General features: G+C 30.0%; 4 protein-coding genes across 4 annotated transcripts; 1 reads left to right on the top strand and 3 right to left on the bottom strand.

The window, feature by feature from the left end:
• Positions 1-206: 206 nt before the first annotated feature.
• LOC127123378 (uncharacterized) lies at positions 207-2,694 on the bottom strand. The gene is made up of 5 exons (XM_051053598.1): positions 2,056-2,694; positions 1,071-1,961; positions 617-623; positions 383-431; positions 207-270 (listed from the first exon to the last, which is right to left on the bottom strand). Exons 1-5 carry the CDS (start codon positions 2,692-2,694, stop codon positions 207-209), a joined length of 1,650 nt encoding a protein of 549 aa, XP_050909555.1.
• A 624-nt stretch (positions 2,695-3,318) lies between these two features.
• On the bottom strand, positions 3,319-4,074 carry LOC127123379 (uncharacterized). Its single transcript, XM_051053599.1, has one exon. The coding sequence runs from the start codon at positions 4,072-4,074 to the stop codon at positions 3,319-3,321; it is 756 nt and encodes a 251-aa protein (XP_050909556.1).
• A 131-nt stretch (positions 4,075-4,205) lies between these two features.
• LOC127123380 (uncharacterized) lies at positions 4,206-4,856 on the bottom strand. The gene is made up of 2 exons (XM_051053600.1): positions 4,521-4,856; positions 4,206-4,424 (listed from the first exon to the last, which is right to left on the bottom strand). The coding sequence occupies exons 1-2, from the start codon at positions 4,854-4,856 to the stop codon at positions 4,206-4,208; spliced, it is 555 nt and encodes a 184-aa protein (XP_050909557.1).
• Positions 4,857-15,190: 10,334 nt separating this feature from the next.
• On the top strand, positions 15,191-15,847 carry LOC127119656 (protein DMP9-like). The gene has a single exon (XM_051049930.1). It carries the CDS (start codon positions 15,191-15,193, stop codon positions 15,845-15,847), a length of 657 nt encoding a protein of 218 aa, XP_050905887.1.
• The last annotated feature ends 462 nt before the right edge of the window (positions 15,848-16,309 follow it).

The following is a 16,309-nucleotide window of genomic DNA, read 5'->3' on the forward strand; positions in this document are numbered from 1 at the left end:
TATACTAGCGTTCAGACGGGCACTCCCGTGCCCGTCTGCCCGCTTGTTTTAATGCGCACAGCAGAGAAAAATAAATATTTTTTTTTCTTTTTATGAGGTTTCTACTGTAGGTCGCATTAAAAATAATATTATTACATTTTGAAAATGGTAAATAAAGATATTCAAAATTATATCGAAGCATGCAAAGTAATATTGATACTGTGTAATCAATGACGTTCTTTAAGAGGAATGCCGAACATGAAATCTCTATTCGAAGTATTTTCTTTTTCCCTGCAATTGTTTTCCGTAGTAAAGAAAAAATGTAAGACTCTAAAATTAGAAATTTTTTATCGAAAAAGATAGTAAAATTAATAGTAAGTAGTGTAATCAAGTTTTTGCTTACCTTATAAAGATTCGAATCAATTCTTCGTACATCCCTTTATCAATGCGCTCTTGAGATTTAAAAAATTACAAATACATGACGAAATCTCATATTATAAAAGAAATACATTCAGAACACTTGACTTGTTTGAATATAATATGGTTTATTTTGACACAAATAATACCTGGAGAATGGAGATACTTTGTTTTAGTTTAGATTTGGTAGAACAACAATTATGACTTGTTTATGAATTACCTGGATTCTGGTAAATAAGGAAAACAATGGACTTAGTAAATATATATGGTTTTATTTACATAAACCACAAATAGCAGTTAAATTCATGCATTCAAAAATAATCTGGAGTAAATATATTCTTAAATGAATTAAATAAAAACCTCTCCATCCTTTGAGATATTATTTCTCTTTTCACCATTTTCCAAAGTTGTGTTTTATCTGTTATCACTGTGGAGCTCCAACCGATGGAGTAAATTTTCAAACGCTTGACCTGTTTCAATGAGGATGATAAAAATGTTACTGAAAGAGTGATGAAAGTGCAAGAATTTTTTTATACATATTACGGAAAAGATAAATACACCTAATTGTCGAATTTGTCGATGGATGAAATACTTTGTTCATCCTACCATGTGTTCCATTTATCTTCAAAGTCTGTTATCTAAAATTTATTGCATAATAATAGTGAGATAAATACCTGCGGGTGCGATAAAAGAATTTGTTTGTAGACTACATTTTTTATGTAGTCACCATCTTCTCCTTTCAATTTTCCTTCCCTGGTTAAAACTCTTGTTGTAGTCTGTGAAATACCCCTGGATAAAGCCACATATAACTGTCCATGACTAAAAACATGTCGTGGAAGATATATTCCAACATTTGGAATGGTTTGTCCTTGTGATTTATTTATTGTAATTGCAAAAGTTAGTCGCATAGGAAATTGCTTTCTACTAAGGACAAAAGGCAGACCATCACTTGCAGATGTTTTTATTTTAATTCTAGGCAAAAAAGCACGTTTTCCTGCGTTGCTTCCTGTCAGGATTTCCACATCCAACATATTCATATATAAACCACGACATAATAACCGGGTCCCATTACACAATCCATATCTAGGATCTAGATTTCGTAACAACATCAATGGTGCACCCTTTTTTATCTTTAGAATATATGGTGGCAAATTACCTTGTGCAATTGAGTTTAAGAATTCTTGCTGGTATAAATTATGATTATCTCCTTCAACCTCGTCAAACGATAATAAATTATGTTCTTCTCCTGGAAATTGATCGATAATCATATCATTCAATTTTTGGACATCATCATTTGTTGGTGTCAAAATAGCTCTTTGTACCATATATGGGGCATCCCAACCATGCAATTCTAAATTAGGAAAAATATATTGGATAAGTACTTGTATGGAATGTTCACCTTCCCATGGGATTGCAATATGTAAAGATAACCTCACCATGTCATCTGGTTTGGTAGGTTTAACATCATCACCAATGCGAATAAGAAATTCTGCAAACTCTTGATCATGCAATGATCGCATATTTTGACGCAAATGCAAAATCTTGGTATGATTCCATAAATGAGACTGAACAATACACACTGAGATCATTTATGCCTTAGTACCTTTTCTTACAACAGGAAGAACTTGACGAAAATCCCCCCCCCCCCCTGATCAGAACTTTTCCACCAAATGGAGCATTGTTGCTACAAATGTCTTGTAATGATCGATCTAAGGCTTCCAAACAATTTTTGTTTGTCATTGGTGCTTCATCCCAAATTATTGCGACAACAACTCTAATGAGATTTGCAAGATCCTTTTGCTTTTGAATACCACAAATGGAACTCGGTTGAATATCAATAGGTATCTTAAATCGAGAGTGTGTAGTCCTACCACCGGGTAACAATGTTGCAGCTATACCAGATGATGCAGTTGCTAAGACAATTTCTCCTCTACTTCTTAAACTTGCCATTAATGTTCGATAAAGGAATGTTTTACCTGTTCCTCCTGGACCATCAACAAAAAATACCCCACTGTGTTTTTGAACAATTACATTCATAATGGTGTTGAATGCAATCATTTGATCATTATTTAACTTAGAAATATATTCAATATCTTCATTGGGGATATCGATCGCTAACTCCTCTTGTATGATACTTGGAACTGCACCTCTGTCTATTGTATCAGGGGGTAAAGATGGGAGATCATAATCTTCAATCTTTTTACTGTGCAGGTTTAAGAGTTCATTCAAGTCCTTCAACAACATATTAGTTAAGTCTGATTCCACAACATTATTAGCTGTTTGATAATCCTCTACCATATGTGTAAAAAACTCAATCCAAAGGCCTCTAACATCAGTAAGTTCACAAAATATTAAAATTGTCACGAATAACCTTCGTAAAGCATATGGCATTCGGAGACTCGTAGCCTCAACCAAACAATCACGAATACTATGATCAGTCTCTAGAAATCCCCTATCCTCGGCTCATTTTTTGAATGTACTGAAAGTCATGCCATTATTTGTAAGAAGATATTCCCAACTGGTTGGACTTGTGACATGCGATAACAACAGTCGCAAGTAAAACTTATCTCCCTCCGAAGGTGATACCGTATAGATTCTCCCGATAACTTTTCTTGTTGATCGCCTACGATGCCATTCCATATCCCGCTTGTTCCAACAATAATGCTTTGGAATCTCTCTATACAGATACTTTCTTGCTTGTGGATCTCGTAGATTCAATGCAAAAAATTGTGTGAGCATTGTTTTGGAGTTGCGTTCATTATTTAACACATCTGCAATTTGCTGATGATCATAAAAGCGCACTTGATGGCGGTTCGACAAGTGGATCTGCAATCTTTCAACCAAAGGATATAATCGGTAAAGAGTGAATCGAAATATTTTCCATAATGCCTCGGGAGCACAAATCCATCTTGCATCAACATATTACTGAACTTCATCCATGTATGATCCTTTATGAACCTTCATAGCCACACGATCAGGGCCCTTGTACACATATTTGTATAGATACTTGATACTTTTAATGCTACTGCAAATCTCTACATTGATGTGACAGTCATACTTTAACAGTAACCAAGGGTTATAAGGAACCACCCATCTATTATCGACAGACCTATCTTTACCTAACGATACAGACTCATCAAACCTTCTCCTATACTCGGGATATGAGTCGGTGCCTTGACGTGTTTCATCCAAGAATTGTTTGGGATACCTTTTTTTACAATGTCCGTCTTTCATACATGGAGACTTTCGGTTGATTATGCCGCAAGGTCCGTGGATCATATGTCTTACAACAGCTTCATGCAACTCTGGTTCACATTCTAATTTAGGTATTTCTGCTCTTACCATACTATCATAATCTTTTGGGTCACACAACTTATCGTTACTTTCTAAGACCAACAACATATGCACATGCGACAGTCCTCGCTTTTGAAATTCAGTGACATACATGTAGCTTTTAACTTTACCCAAGACTCCTTTATTAATAACATTGTCCTTCAATTTCTCAAGTTTCGAACGAAATATTCTTGTTAGCAAATCTGGACGATCTTGTGGTGTTTGAAAAGGCAAAAGTTCTGATCTTATCTCACTCCAAGAAGGATTGCATGTCTTTGTTATAAAAATATCTGGTTTATCGCCATTAAGAACAATAGCCATGCCATCTTCATAACGTTGTGTCATGTCTCGACGATCGCCAATAAATGATGATGGCAATATTGTTCATTTTCCAATGTTCTCTACGATGATTCATGAAATGCATTAGTATTAGAATATATGAATTATTAGCATTAGAAGTACAACTAATTAAAAATTTAAAACTGTATATTTATGCTATATGAATTTGTAGCTGCATTAGTTTTACCAACATGCAAAGCATCATGTAAACATTGGTACAATTCAGAACGTATATCACTTTGGTGCTCTTTAATCCACCTTAATCTCCATGATTCAATTTTGACATAATTGTCTACAACATATTGTTGCAACAGTCGACCCGTATTTAACAACATTGATTGATCATTTGGGCGAATCTACAGTTGATTGAAAAAAATGTCGGTGTTAAATGTAAAGTTTTTTAAACAACACTTAGCTAAGTAGATTATCTACTAAAATTAGTCCAAATTTACCTGAAGCATGTGACTGTAATATGCTCGACATGACACTCTTCGTCCATTGCAATTTGTTGTGTTGATGTCCCAACCATGCGTCCCAAATGGAAACAATACATGGTATTGCAAAGGATCATAATATCCCTTTGTCTCTTGAACTTTCTTGAGATTTCCATCACAACGAATGACATTAATATCCCTTCCATAATCCATAGAATCTGCATCACATCCAACAATAATTGTCGCAACTTGTTCAGTAGTTGGAAGATTGTATTGATGGTGATTACTTGGACGCTCCTTAAGTATGAGGCTACATTCACTGATATTTAGAAATATCTTGTTAAACTGTTCCATAAGTGTAGGATGGTATGAGTGCCACCTATTATTATTATTGGATAAAAAGAATTAAAAAATCTAAGCATCCATTATTTAAAATTAAACTGTCATTTCCTATATGTTGTAACTGCTATTCCTATTTTGTAGCAGTTATACTAAATTTGATAACAGGAATAAAAACGTGAGAAGTTATAAAGTGAAATATTTTGTTAAATTGTTCCATAAGTGTAGGATGGTATGAGTGCCACATATTATTATTATTGGATAAAATGAATTAAAAAATCTAAGGGTAAAATCGGGAGAAAAATAGGTCACTCCAAATAGGTGTATCCCCTTTATCTATAGGTATAGATTTTCTAATATGTTAAATAACACCATAAATAATAAGATGATAATTCTTCAAGACATGTTCCTTATATAGAAACTTCATGTAAACATATAATTCTAAAAATTTGCTTCTTTCTTTCGTTAGTTTTTGGATATTTACATGACATGCAATAAAAAAGAAATGATCATTTACATGATATAAATTAACTAACAAAGATAAAACCTTAAAAAAGATATGCAATAAAAAAGAAATGGTCATTTACATGTTTAGAAAACAAAACTTAAAAAAGGGAGATGATTTTCAGATGCTTTAGTTACATGTGCAGTTACTTCATGAAAAAAATGACCAAATAGAAAATTTAAAAATATCAAACTTAACCAAATTCAAAATCGAAATGATTCAAAATGAAAATGATCATTTTTCAAAACAAATAAAAATAAATCGAACAGAAAGGAGAAGAATTATAAGAGAGTTTGAGGTTGTTATTCATTTGAAATATATTTTTCCAAGTAAAAGAGATAACAAAAATAATATTTGAAAGACATGAAAAAGAGAGGAAGTTTAAGGGCTTGCCTTCATAGTGGTATATTGCCTTTGTTAATTGTTGAATGAGTAAAACAAAGGATTCCCATTGAGTATACTAAGTGTACTTTTCAAAGAAAATTAATGACGAATTATATTTCAAATATAGATGGCATGATCAGTGTATACTTGGATTAAAGTGTGTTTAGTGGTTATCCTTGGGTATCCTGGCAGTGAGTCATCAAATAATCTCAATTGAAAATGAACAGAAACTGATTATCTCAAGTGTATGCAAAGAACCGAAACGTGGTATGCTTGGGAGTTAGTTAACAGCGGCTACCAATTATATTGTAACTGAGTTAAAACTGTTATATTTATGTGTGAGATAAAAACAATTTGCCTCAAGGGTAAATATGGAAAATAAATAGGTCATGCGAAAAGGATGTATCCCCTTTATCTATAGGTATAGATAACCTTTTGTTTTTATATAACACTACGTGCCCGTTTGTCCATTTTTTTTAGTGTGCACACGCATCAAAGTATAAATGAGTATTTTTTATTTTAATTTACTTCATAAAAGATTTTAATAAGTGTTTCATCAAAGTCTTTGTGTCATTTTCATGTTATTGTTATTGATCTTAGATGTGTTCATGATCTAATTACGTGTGCATTTTTTTAATCGACCTCGGGAAAGTGGAGTGTAATATTTCATTGATTATATGATCTAATATTTTATTTTAATACATGTTATAGTATCTAGGAACATATCATCATGTAAACGTTAATTTAAATCAAAGATAAATATTTAAGAAAACATCAACAACAAATATAATAAATGATAAAACATTTAACACAAACTAAAACTAAAATGCCGCTCTTCATCAGTTTTTTTTAAGGTTTATTCTATTTTAAATAATAATGTTTTTTAAGGTTTATTCTATTTCAAATAATAACAACCTTTTGACAGCAATTATTTTAAAAGTTTTGAGTAGCCTATGTCATTTTTTTAGGACATTTCTTTTTCAATAGGTTTTAATCTAACATTCTTTTGAAAAATTAAACAATAAAACATAAGAGAGTTGAAATTAGAAAAAAAAATTAAAAAATATAAATTATAAGTAGAATAATTTACACAATATTCTTCTTTAAAGATATTAATTTAATGCAGATCTTCTTTATCTTTCTTATCTATAACTATATATAAAGGGGATAAAAGTTTTTGGAGTGGCCTATTTTTATTCCAAAATTACCCTTTATCTTTTTTATAAATAACTTGAGTGATTAGTATCTTTTGTTGGTTACCAATTGATAAACTAACTTCCATCTCCCAAAAAAATATATATAATATCTATAACTTCCATTATTTGTTGAAGGATGACACAAGTTAAAAATCCTCTTCTATTTTTCTTTTTTAATTTCATCTTTTTCTCAATCAACATACTATTTTTTTTGTTGAACTTTTTTCATTCTATTATATTTCTATCTTACTTTTGATTTTTCTATTGTAACTTTCTAATATGCAGTTTTTTTACTTCCAATATAGTTTATTTTAATAACCTCTCACCACATTTTTAAAATTGACAATAGTTTCTTTTAGTAACGATAATGACAGTTTTTTTCATAACTTAAACACCTCATTGTTGCAAGATATGATCATATATAGTTGCTCTTAAAAAAGGATTTTTTTTAAAACTTCACATAAAAAATTTAAAATAATTGAAAAACACAAACATAAAGATAAGTTTATTTTATTTTTGTCCATTATCATAAAAATATAAGTTTATATTGGATATGATATTCTTTTCCTAATTACAATTTAAAATAAAGCAATAAAACCTATATCATATAAATTATAAAATTGAAGAAAATGAGAGAGTTCTGATTTTGATTATATGGTTGACCTTTCTATTAAGCAACAATGTCACTTAATATCTCTCTTTTAAAATTTATGTTTATTTGCTTAATAAACTGTGGGAAACATTTTTTTCTTATTTTATCTAAATCTTATTATGGTTTTGAACAATCTATAACAATATATAAAGATAAAACTTAATTTTGGTATCACCTATTTTCCTTTTTCATAATACCGTATTCCAATGCGGTTGAATAATGTCACGTCACAATGCGGTTTTCTCAATTCAAACAAAATTTAATACAAAAAATATTACATTGCAAACAAAATTTAATATGTATCTATACAACTATATATGTTTCATCAAATAAATAGTTTATATTAAAATCAAACTTATAAAAAGAGAAACTGTTAATATTTTCACGTGTTAGCGCAATAAAAAAAACGGACAAACGGGCACGGAGTGTGGGATCCCAAATCAAAGAATCAAGATATGTCCTCCAACTTCTGAAAAATCAAGTACAAAATTAAATTCAATGACATGCTTTTATTTGTAATGATGCACCGTTAAAGTTTCCATACATGCCAAATTTATCCCTTTATGCACCATTTTTAACATAGACAAATATGAATTGAGCAAATATTTTGTTATGAGGATGTAAAAAAAAAAGAAAATATCTTGAATCAAATTTTTAATATTTTCTTTTTTTCATAAGAAAATATCTATACCTATATATAAAGGGGATACAATATTTTGGAGTGACTTTTATTTTTTTCCAAAATTACCCTTATTTAATCTTTTAATTTTTTAATAAATAATAAAATAAAATTGTGTGATAATAAATTCTTGGTAGTTACCACTTGAACTTACAACGATATAACCTTCATGTTCTTCCATTTAGCAGTTACAAATAATGCATCAATATAACTTCTTGGTAGTTACCACTTGAATCTACAAAATTACTATTTATTTGCAAAATTTGTTCAGTTTATTTTTTTGTATTGTATTCAGATTTTAACTGATTCTGTAAAATCTAAAATGGTTTTCCTATATCTCAATTGACTCTCCTTTTTATTTTTATCTCCCTTTGAATTCTTCATATTACTTAAACCGTCATTCTTGCTTTAAAGTTGATTTTAAGGAGGAAAGTTGAGAAATTTGGGAAATGATTTATCTATAATTGATAAGTGATTTAGCACTGAACTTTTACTTTCACCATTTAAGTTTTTTTTTCCTGTCTTTCTAATTATTATATTTCATTTTACTTGACCGTAATTGTTATTAAAATATATGAAGTTATTACTTAAATTTTATGTTTTATACTAAAGTTGTGTTGTTATATGAGAAACTGATTTTTCCCTTTATGTGTTGTTTTATTGCACATGAACATATAAATAACTTTTTGAGATAAAAAGAGAATGAGATGGAAAAAAGAGAAGGAAAAGATAGAAGATTTTGGATTTTCAGTGGCATCAACATGGAAGCTATTATCAAGAGAAATGTAGAATATGGCTGTCAACCCCCAACACATTGATATTAGCTGGAGAGATCTTTCATGTTGGTGGCATTAATGACTGTACGCTATATATTTTTCTCAATTTCTCACATGTTAACACAAAGATGCCAATGTTTTCACATTGATTAAATTTAACATTAGTATGATGATCAAGAAGAAACAAACTCATTATAATGATAGCGACAGATAAGCCCATGTTTTCTTTTTTGTTTTTATTTGAGATTCAGTGTAATGATCAACTATTGCATATTCTCATTGATGATTTATTTGTTTGTATTATATGATATTTTTAAATCTATGTTCACAATTTTCTTCTTTAAGTTCTACCATTAATTGTTTTCAAGAACAAATATAACATGCCTATAATTACCAAATTTGCTAAAACATATAGTCTATTATTTCATTAAGTTTGTTGATTTAATTTATTTTACATTATTATATTTCTGATTTTTATGGCATATAGTATTACATAATAGATGATTAATGATTACTATTTGTCATTTTAATGACATTTATCTTGAGATATTTTTTCTACTACAAATCATTCTATCTATATTTGACTTTGATTCATACAATTTCCCGTATTTCTTTTCTATTTAGTTAAAAAGACGGAGAAAGATTATAAATTAAGATAAATAATATGAGAGATATGATGCTAAGAATTTTAAAACAAGTTAGAATTTAACAACTTAGAAGTATAATATGATTTTTAATTATTATAATATGCCCTTTGCATTATTAAATTGGTTCCTAGAATTTAACACTGAAGTATTTCAGAGAACCTATGATATCTTACTTCAAATTCTAATAAATTCTAATTAGTGTATCTATAACTATCTATAATGGGGGATATGATATTTTGAAGTGACGTATTTTCATTCCAATTATATATTTATGGGTAATGCTAACTTGTGCCCCCAATGACACAAGTTAAGAGATAAATAAAGTAAAAAACATCTTGGAATTTGCGTGGTGAATATAATACAAATTCATAATTAATGATTCTATTGTTTTTTTCAATAAAAAATTTCTATTTGTGGATTTCTTAACTTGTGCCCTTGGGGCACAAGTTAGCATTACCCTATATTTATTACAACCAACCCATTATTCATGGATTACTGTTACTAATCAAAATATTCAATTTCCTCATTTAATTAAATTAAAACAAATAGTATTATAATGAGTACAATACACAACACTCATCAAAAACAAAATAAAAATTAAAAATTTAGAGAGAGAATGAAAGGGAAAAAGAAGAAAAAAATGCATGTTCTTAGTATTGGATTTGGTGATTCAGAAGTTTATTACCGTCTTTCAAAAAATTAATGCAGGCTTCCCAATTGAGACAAGTAGGATCGAGGAAGACGTGGAGCGTAGAAGTTTATTTGATCATTTCTTATTTTGACATGCTTTTCGAGATATGGTGGTGCATAAGATGAGATTTTCGAGATATGATGGTGCTGAAGATGATAGATTATGGATTTGTTGACTATCAAGTGCTTTTCTTATAGCGTTGATTATATGCTACTTATTATTTTCATGATTATCAAAACATTATATGCAAATACTTTCGTTTTTTAATCATGTTTCATAGATTTATTGACCATCGTAGCATCCGACACTATATTGCAAGTGAATTAAATACTGATTATATTTGCAACATTTTTGCTGTTGTTCTTTATAATGTTGGTCAATAGTGTGAAATGAAAGGAAAATAATAGATTTAGAAAAAAATTAGAAAATAAAAATAGATATTCAAATGAAAATAGGGAGAAATTTAATAATACAAAAGATAAAATTGGTTGGAAAAGATAGGAATATTTATTATTTATTTATATATAATTAAGATGATAAATATTCACTTTCAATATGTTATAGTAAATTATTACTTAAATATGAGAGAGAGAGAGAGAGAGAGAGGTGTTCCGCCTTTTTTTAATTTGATTTCTCAAATTTAAGTCATAATTTACTAAAACATGTTGAAAGTGAATATATATCATCTTAATTTTATTTTTATGAAATGTGTCAAAGTAATATTCTTTTTAACATGACTTATGTGAAAAACATCATAAAATATATACACATGTAAGCACAATAAAAAAAGAGGACAGACGGGCACGGGAGAAAAAACAAAAACTCGGTGTAGCGCAATAAGGAGACTTGAAAATGGCCACAAGCTCAAATTAGATTTTCTTGATCCCACATTGCTTAGCTGGGATATATTTTGAATGTATTCTTTGATGGTATGACATTTCTTCATGTATTTGTAGTTTTTTAAATCTCAAGAGCGCATTAATAAAAGGGTGTATGAAGAATTGATTTGAATCTTTATAAGGTGAAAAAAGCTATATTACACTACTTACTATTAATTTTACTATCTTTTTCTCTTTAAAAAATTCTAATTTGAAAGTCTTACATTTTTTGTTTACTATGGAAAATAATTGTAATGAAAAAGAAAATACTTGGAATAAAGATTTCATGTTCGGCATTCCTTTTAAAGAATGTCATTGATTACACAATATCAATAGTACTTTGCCTTATAGGTATGTACCTTACCATCCATGTCAGTCTTCTTTTTGAAGACCCACTTGAATCCTATAGGGTTAACTCCTACATGAGGCTTTACCAAGGTCCAAACTTGGTTTGTGTACATGGAATCCATTTCAGATTTCATGGATTCTAGCCACTTCTCAGACTCTGGACCAATTCACCCCTGATTTGACTGGTCAACTTTTCAACGCCAAACTTCCAATCTTGATGAATGAATGATTGAGGAACCTCACATAAGCTCATATATGCATAAAATAATAAATGAAAGAACTTACCTTGATTAAATTTGATCATAGGCTGAGGTTGCTTCATGAGCAATGCATAGTTGAATTAGGGTTTCCTTGGGAAACAATCCTCAAGCCCTTTGGGTTATCTTGATCAAATTGGCAAATTGAGATGCTTGGGAGACATATATGATGATTATTAACTTTGTGGACCATTGTCATGCTTTTTCTCATCCTCATCTAGCCACATCATTGAGCTTAGGAGCCTCATAGGAGCATGGGAGCACATGATCACTTGAGCTTCAAAACAAAAGAGTTAGTGACATATTTTTATGCTTTTGGTTAGTAAATAAGAAAAGCAATAATGTACAATACAAGCATGCTTGGTGATGTCAAACCAACTCACACAAGTCCCACCCCTAGAGTTAAGGAGCCACACATGCTATGATCCTTGAGGCAATGCATTGAGCAAATGATATGATGTCATGAGGGATCTTAGGGTCAAAATTAGGGTCTTACACCTCCAAAGGTGATTTCCAGTGCGACGGAGTCTTTGGCTTAGTCTAAAATCTTTCAATATTAAAAGAAAAACAGACATTTATTTTTCTCTGCTGTGCGCATTAAAAAAAACGGACAGACGGGCACGGGAGTGCCCGTCTGAACGCTAGTTTTATGATAACAACTTTTACTAATCTTGTATAACATGAATATTTTCTTAAAATAAAATATATATTTTTAAACTATTAAAAAATTCCGGGTATTTTTCTTGAAAAATATGAAAAACAAATATAATAAATGACGTTAACACTTTTTTCTTTGGCTGATCAATAATGATGGTGATTTAAATATATACACCATTTAGATATAAACAATAATTGTCATGGTGATTTTTAATATAAGAACAAAATTAATTGTCACCATTTTTGATCATTAAAATATAAATTATCACCATCATTTCCATACAAATTTAGAAACTATCCTAAAATAGACACAAAAATATATAAACCATCATAGAATACACGTTCAAAAAATATATAAACCATCATAAAATATAAATAAACCCGCATGATCGAAAATCACCACATGATCAAAAATCATCATCATTATCCGATCAATAATTATTAAGTATTTTTCTGCAATTCATGCACACACAAAAAGATTTATACTATAATGGTTGTAATTAAATAAAACAAATTTAATTTAATTAATGATTGTAATTAAATTAAATTAAATGATTTATATAATGATTTTTTAACATGTTGATAAATCAAACTCTAATGGTTGTAATTAAATAAAATATATGAATTTATAAAATAAAATAAAAACTCAAACCACTTTTCATAGCCTTGTTGTTCCTTCTTCTTCCAGCCACATGATTGCCACCATTGATTGCATTCTTAACCGCTACCAGGCCGATTAATTGGCGCCGTCACTACTCGTCGTACCATTGTTAGGTTGTTATGCTATTTTGTTTACAATTGTATTGTAGTGTTGTCTACGCATATCATCGTCTTGTCGGATTACCATTCTCAATCACAAATCAATACATTGAAAAAGAAGAGACTGAAATTGTGGATTTGTGAGAAAAATTGTATGGTATTAATTAGAAATTTGATTGTGTGATATATGCAGAAAGCAATTATACGACATGATACCAATTGCTACCGGAGTATAAAACTCAGTAGTTATAAGCAATGCCAATTACTGTAGAAATTTGCCCATAATGGTAGTACACAAAAGATGCAAATTGCTATTGCAATAGAGAAAGAAATTAGAAATTGCTATGTAATTATACGAATTCATGGCAATTTTTTTTGCTATAAATGCGATGAAAAAAAACCACTCATAACTTGAAGCAGTTTTTTTTTTTGTAAAAACCAACTTTGGTAGTTATGCATATTTAAAAACTATAAATTTTTATTAATATTCTATCGTAATTAAATAAATTATATATATTTTAAAGGGTAAATTGGGAATGAAAATAGGCCACCCCAAAATCACTTATCCCCTTTATATATTAGAAATTTGATTGTGTGATATATGCAGAAAGCAATTATACGACAGGATACCAATTGCTACCGGAGTATAAAACTCAGTAGTTATAAGCAATGCCAATTACTGTAGAAATTTGCCCATAATGGTAGTACACAAAAGATGCAAATTGCTATTGCAATAGAGAAAGAAATTAGAAATTGCTATGTAATTATACGAATTCATGGCAATTTTTTTTTGCTATAAATGCGATGAAAAAAAACCACCCATAACTTGAAGCAGTTTTTTTTTTGTAAAAACCAACTTTGGTAGTTATGCATATTTAAAAATTATAAATTTTTATTAATATTCTATTGTAATTAAATAAATTATATATATTTTAAAGGGTAAATTGGGAATGAAAATAGGCCACCCCAAAATCACTTATCCCCTTTATATATTAGAAATTTGATTGTGTGATATATGCAGAAAGCAATTATACGACAGGATACCAATTGCTACCGGAGTATAAAACTCAGTAGTTATAAGCAATGCCAATTACTGTAGAAATTTGCCCATAATGGTAGTACACAAAAGATGCAAATTGCTATTGCAATAGAGAAAGAAATTAGAAATTGCTATGTAATTATACGAATTCATGGCAATTTTTTTTTGCTATAAATGCGATGAAAAAAAACCACCCATAACTTGAAGCAGTTTTTTTTTTTTAAAAAACCAACTTTGGTAATTATGCATATTTAAAAACTATAAATTTTTATTAATATTCTATTGTAATTAAATAAATTATATATATTTTAAAGGGTAAATTGGGAATGAAAATAGGTCACCCCAAAATCACTTATCCCCTTTATATATTAGAAATTTGATTGTGTGATATATGCAGAAAGCAATTATACGACAGGATACCAATTGCTACCGGAGTATAAAACTCAGTAGTTATAAGCAATGCCAATTACTGTAGAAATTTGCCCATAATGGTAGTACACAAAAGATGCAAATTTCTATTGCACTAGAGAAAGAAAATAGAAATTGCTATGTAATTATACGAATTCATGGCAATTTTTTTTGCTATAAATGTGATGAAAAAAAACCACCCATAACTAGAAGCAATTTTTTTTTTGTAAAAACCAACTTTGGTAGTTATGCATATTTAAAAACTATAAATTTTTATTAATATTCTTTTGTAATTAAATAAATTATATATATTTTAAAGGGTAAATTGGGAATGAAAATAGGCCACCCCAAAATCACTTATCCCCTTTATATATAGTTATAGATACAAACCAACATTCAAATCCAATTCCATTCATTCATAACCATAACTATTGAATCACTCACACACACATGTTCTTCATAAATAATCAAATATGGAACAAAATCAACCAAAAATTGGAATCAAAGTCTACAATGTAACACCACCGCCACAGGAGGTCGTGGGCGCCGTCACAACCCAGTCGTCCGATCCACCGGAACCCGGGAAGAAGCGTCGCGCCATAATGGCAAAAGGTGTTCAAAAGACCCTCTCAAAAACTTCCCTACTCGGAAACTTCCTTCCAACCGGAACACTCATCACATTCGAAATGGTCCTTCCATCAATCTACAGAAATGGCCAATGCACTCATATTCACACCATCATGATCCATTTCCTCTTAATCATGTGTGCACTCTCTTGTTTCTTCTTTCACTTTACAGACAGTTTTCATGGTGCCGACGGTAACATTTACTACGGTTTCGTTACTCCGAAAGGGCTGTCTGTTTTCAAACCCGGACTCGCTGTTTCGGTTCCTAAAGATGACAAGTATAAGGTAGGGTTTCAAGATTTTGTGCATGCGGTTATGTCGGTTATGGTGTTTGTGGCTATTGCTTTTTCGGATTATAGGGTTACTAATTGTTTATTTCCTGGACATGAAAGAGAGATGGATCAAATTATGGAGAGTTTTCCAATGATGATTGGAATAGTTTGTAGCGGTTTGTTCCTTATTTTTCCTACTTCAAGACATGGAATTGGATGCATGTCTGCCTAATTTATCAGTATATATGTATTCATTTGTGTGTGTGTGTTTGTTTGCATATATCATGCATTTATGTTTAAACAATGTGAAGACTTTGTAATTTCAGATATAGTAACATTTGATATATTGGAACCATAGTGTAATCACTGAATGTGTTATCTTCTTTTGTTTTTGCAAAGGCCAAATATAATAACTTACTGGCAGAATCACACTAAGTTATATCCATGGTTTTCATAAGGAAATTGAGTTTTGTGGTTAGGAAACATATGAAGAAACTTAGGCAAAGTTTACTATGTGGTTCTTAAAGTGGAAGGATGTTTGATTTCAAATTACGCTTCAATTGCAATCTGATTCAATTGTGGAAACTTTTACATCAGCAATATTATGGTCGCCATTGTTTTAAATTGCAGTTGTGGTTGTTGCGATTGTAGTTAATGCAATTGTCGCGATGCGCGTAGTGTCAATTGCAAGTGA

This window comes from Lathyrus oleraceus, chromosome 2 (assembly GCF_024323335.1).
Source record: "Lathyrus oleraceus cultivar Zhongwan6 chromosome 2, CAAS_Psat_ZW6_1.0, whole genome shotgun sequence".
Lineage (NCBI taxonomy): Eukaryota > Viridiplantae > Streptophyta > Magnoliopsida > Fabales > Fabaceae > Lathyrus > Lathyrus oleraceus.

What these genes read in the sequence shown, in the direction of transcription:
- LOC127123378 (XM_051053598.1), bottom strand. Translation starts at nt 2,694, where the DNA reads ATGGTAGAGGATTATCAAACAGCTAATAATGTTGTGGAATCAGACTTA. An exon ending in ATGCTCCATTTGGTGGAAAA is followed by an intron (nt 1,962 to 2,055) that starts GTTCTGATCAGG and finishes TGTATTGTTCAG; the next exon opens with TCTCATTTATGGAATCATAC. An exon ending in TTGATTCGAATCTTTATAAG is followed by an intron (nt 271 to 382) that starts GTAAGCAAAAAC and finishes AAACAATTGCAG; the next exon opens with GGAAAAAGAAAATACTTCGA.
- LOC127123379 (XM_051053599.1), bottom strand. Translation starts at nt 4,074, where the DNA reads ATGACACAACGTTATGAAGATGGCATGGCTATTGTTCTTAATGGCGAT.
- LOC127123380 (XM_051053600.1), bottom strand. Translation starts at nt 4,856, where the DNA reads ATGGAACAGTTTAACAAGATATTTCTAAATATCAGTGAATGTAGCCTC. An exon ending in ATTACAGTCACATGCTTCAG is followed by an intron (nt 4,425 to 4,520) that starts GTAAATTTGGAC and finishes AATCAACTGTAG; the next exon opens with ATTCGCCCAAATGATCAATC.
- LOC127119656 (XM_051049930.1), top strand. Translation starts at nt 15,191, where the DNA reads ATGGAACAAAATCAACCAAAAATTGGAATCAAAGTCTACAATGTAACA.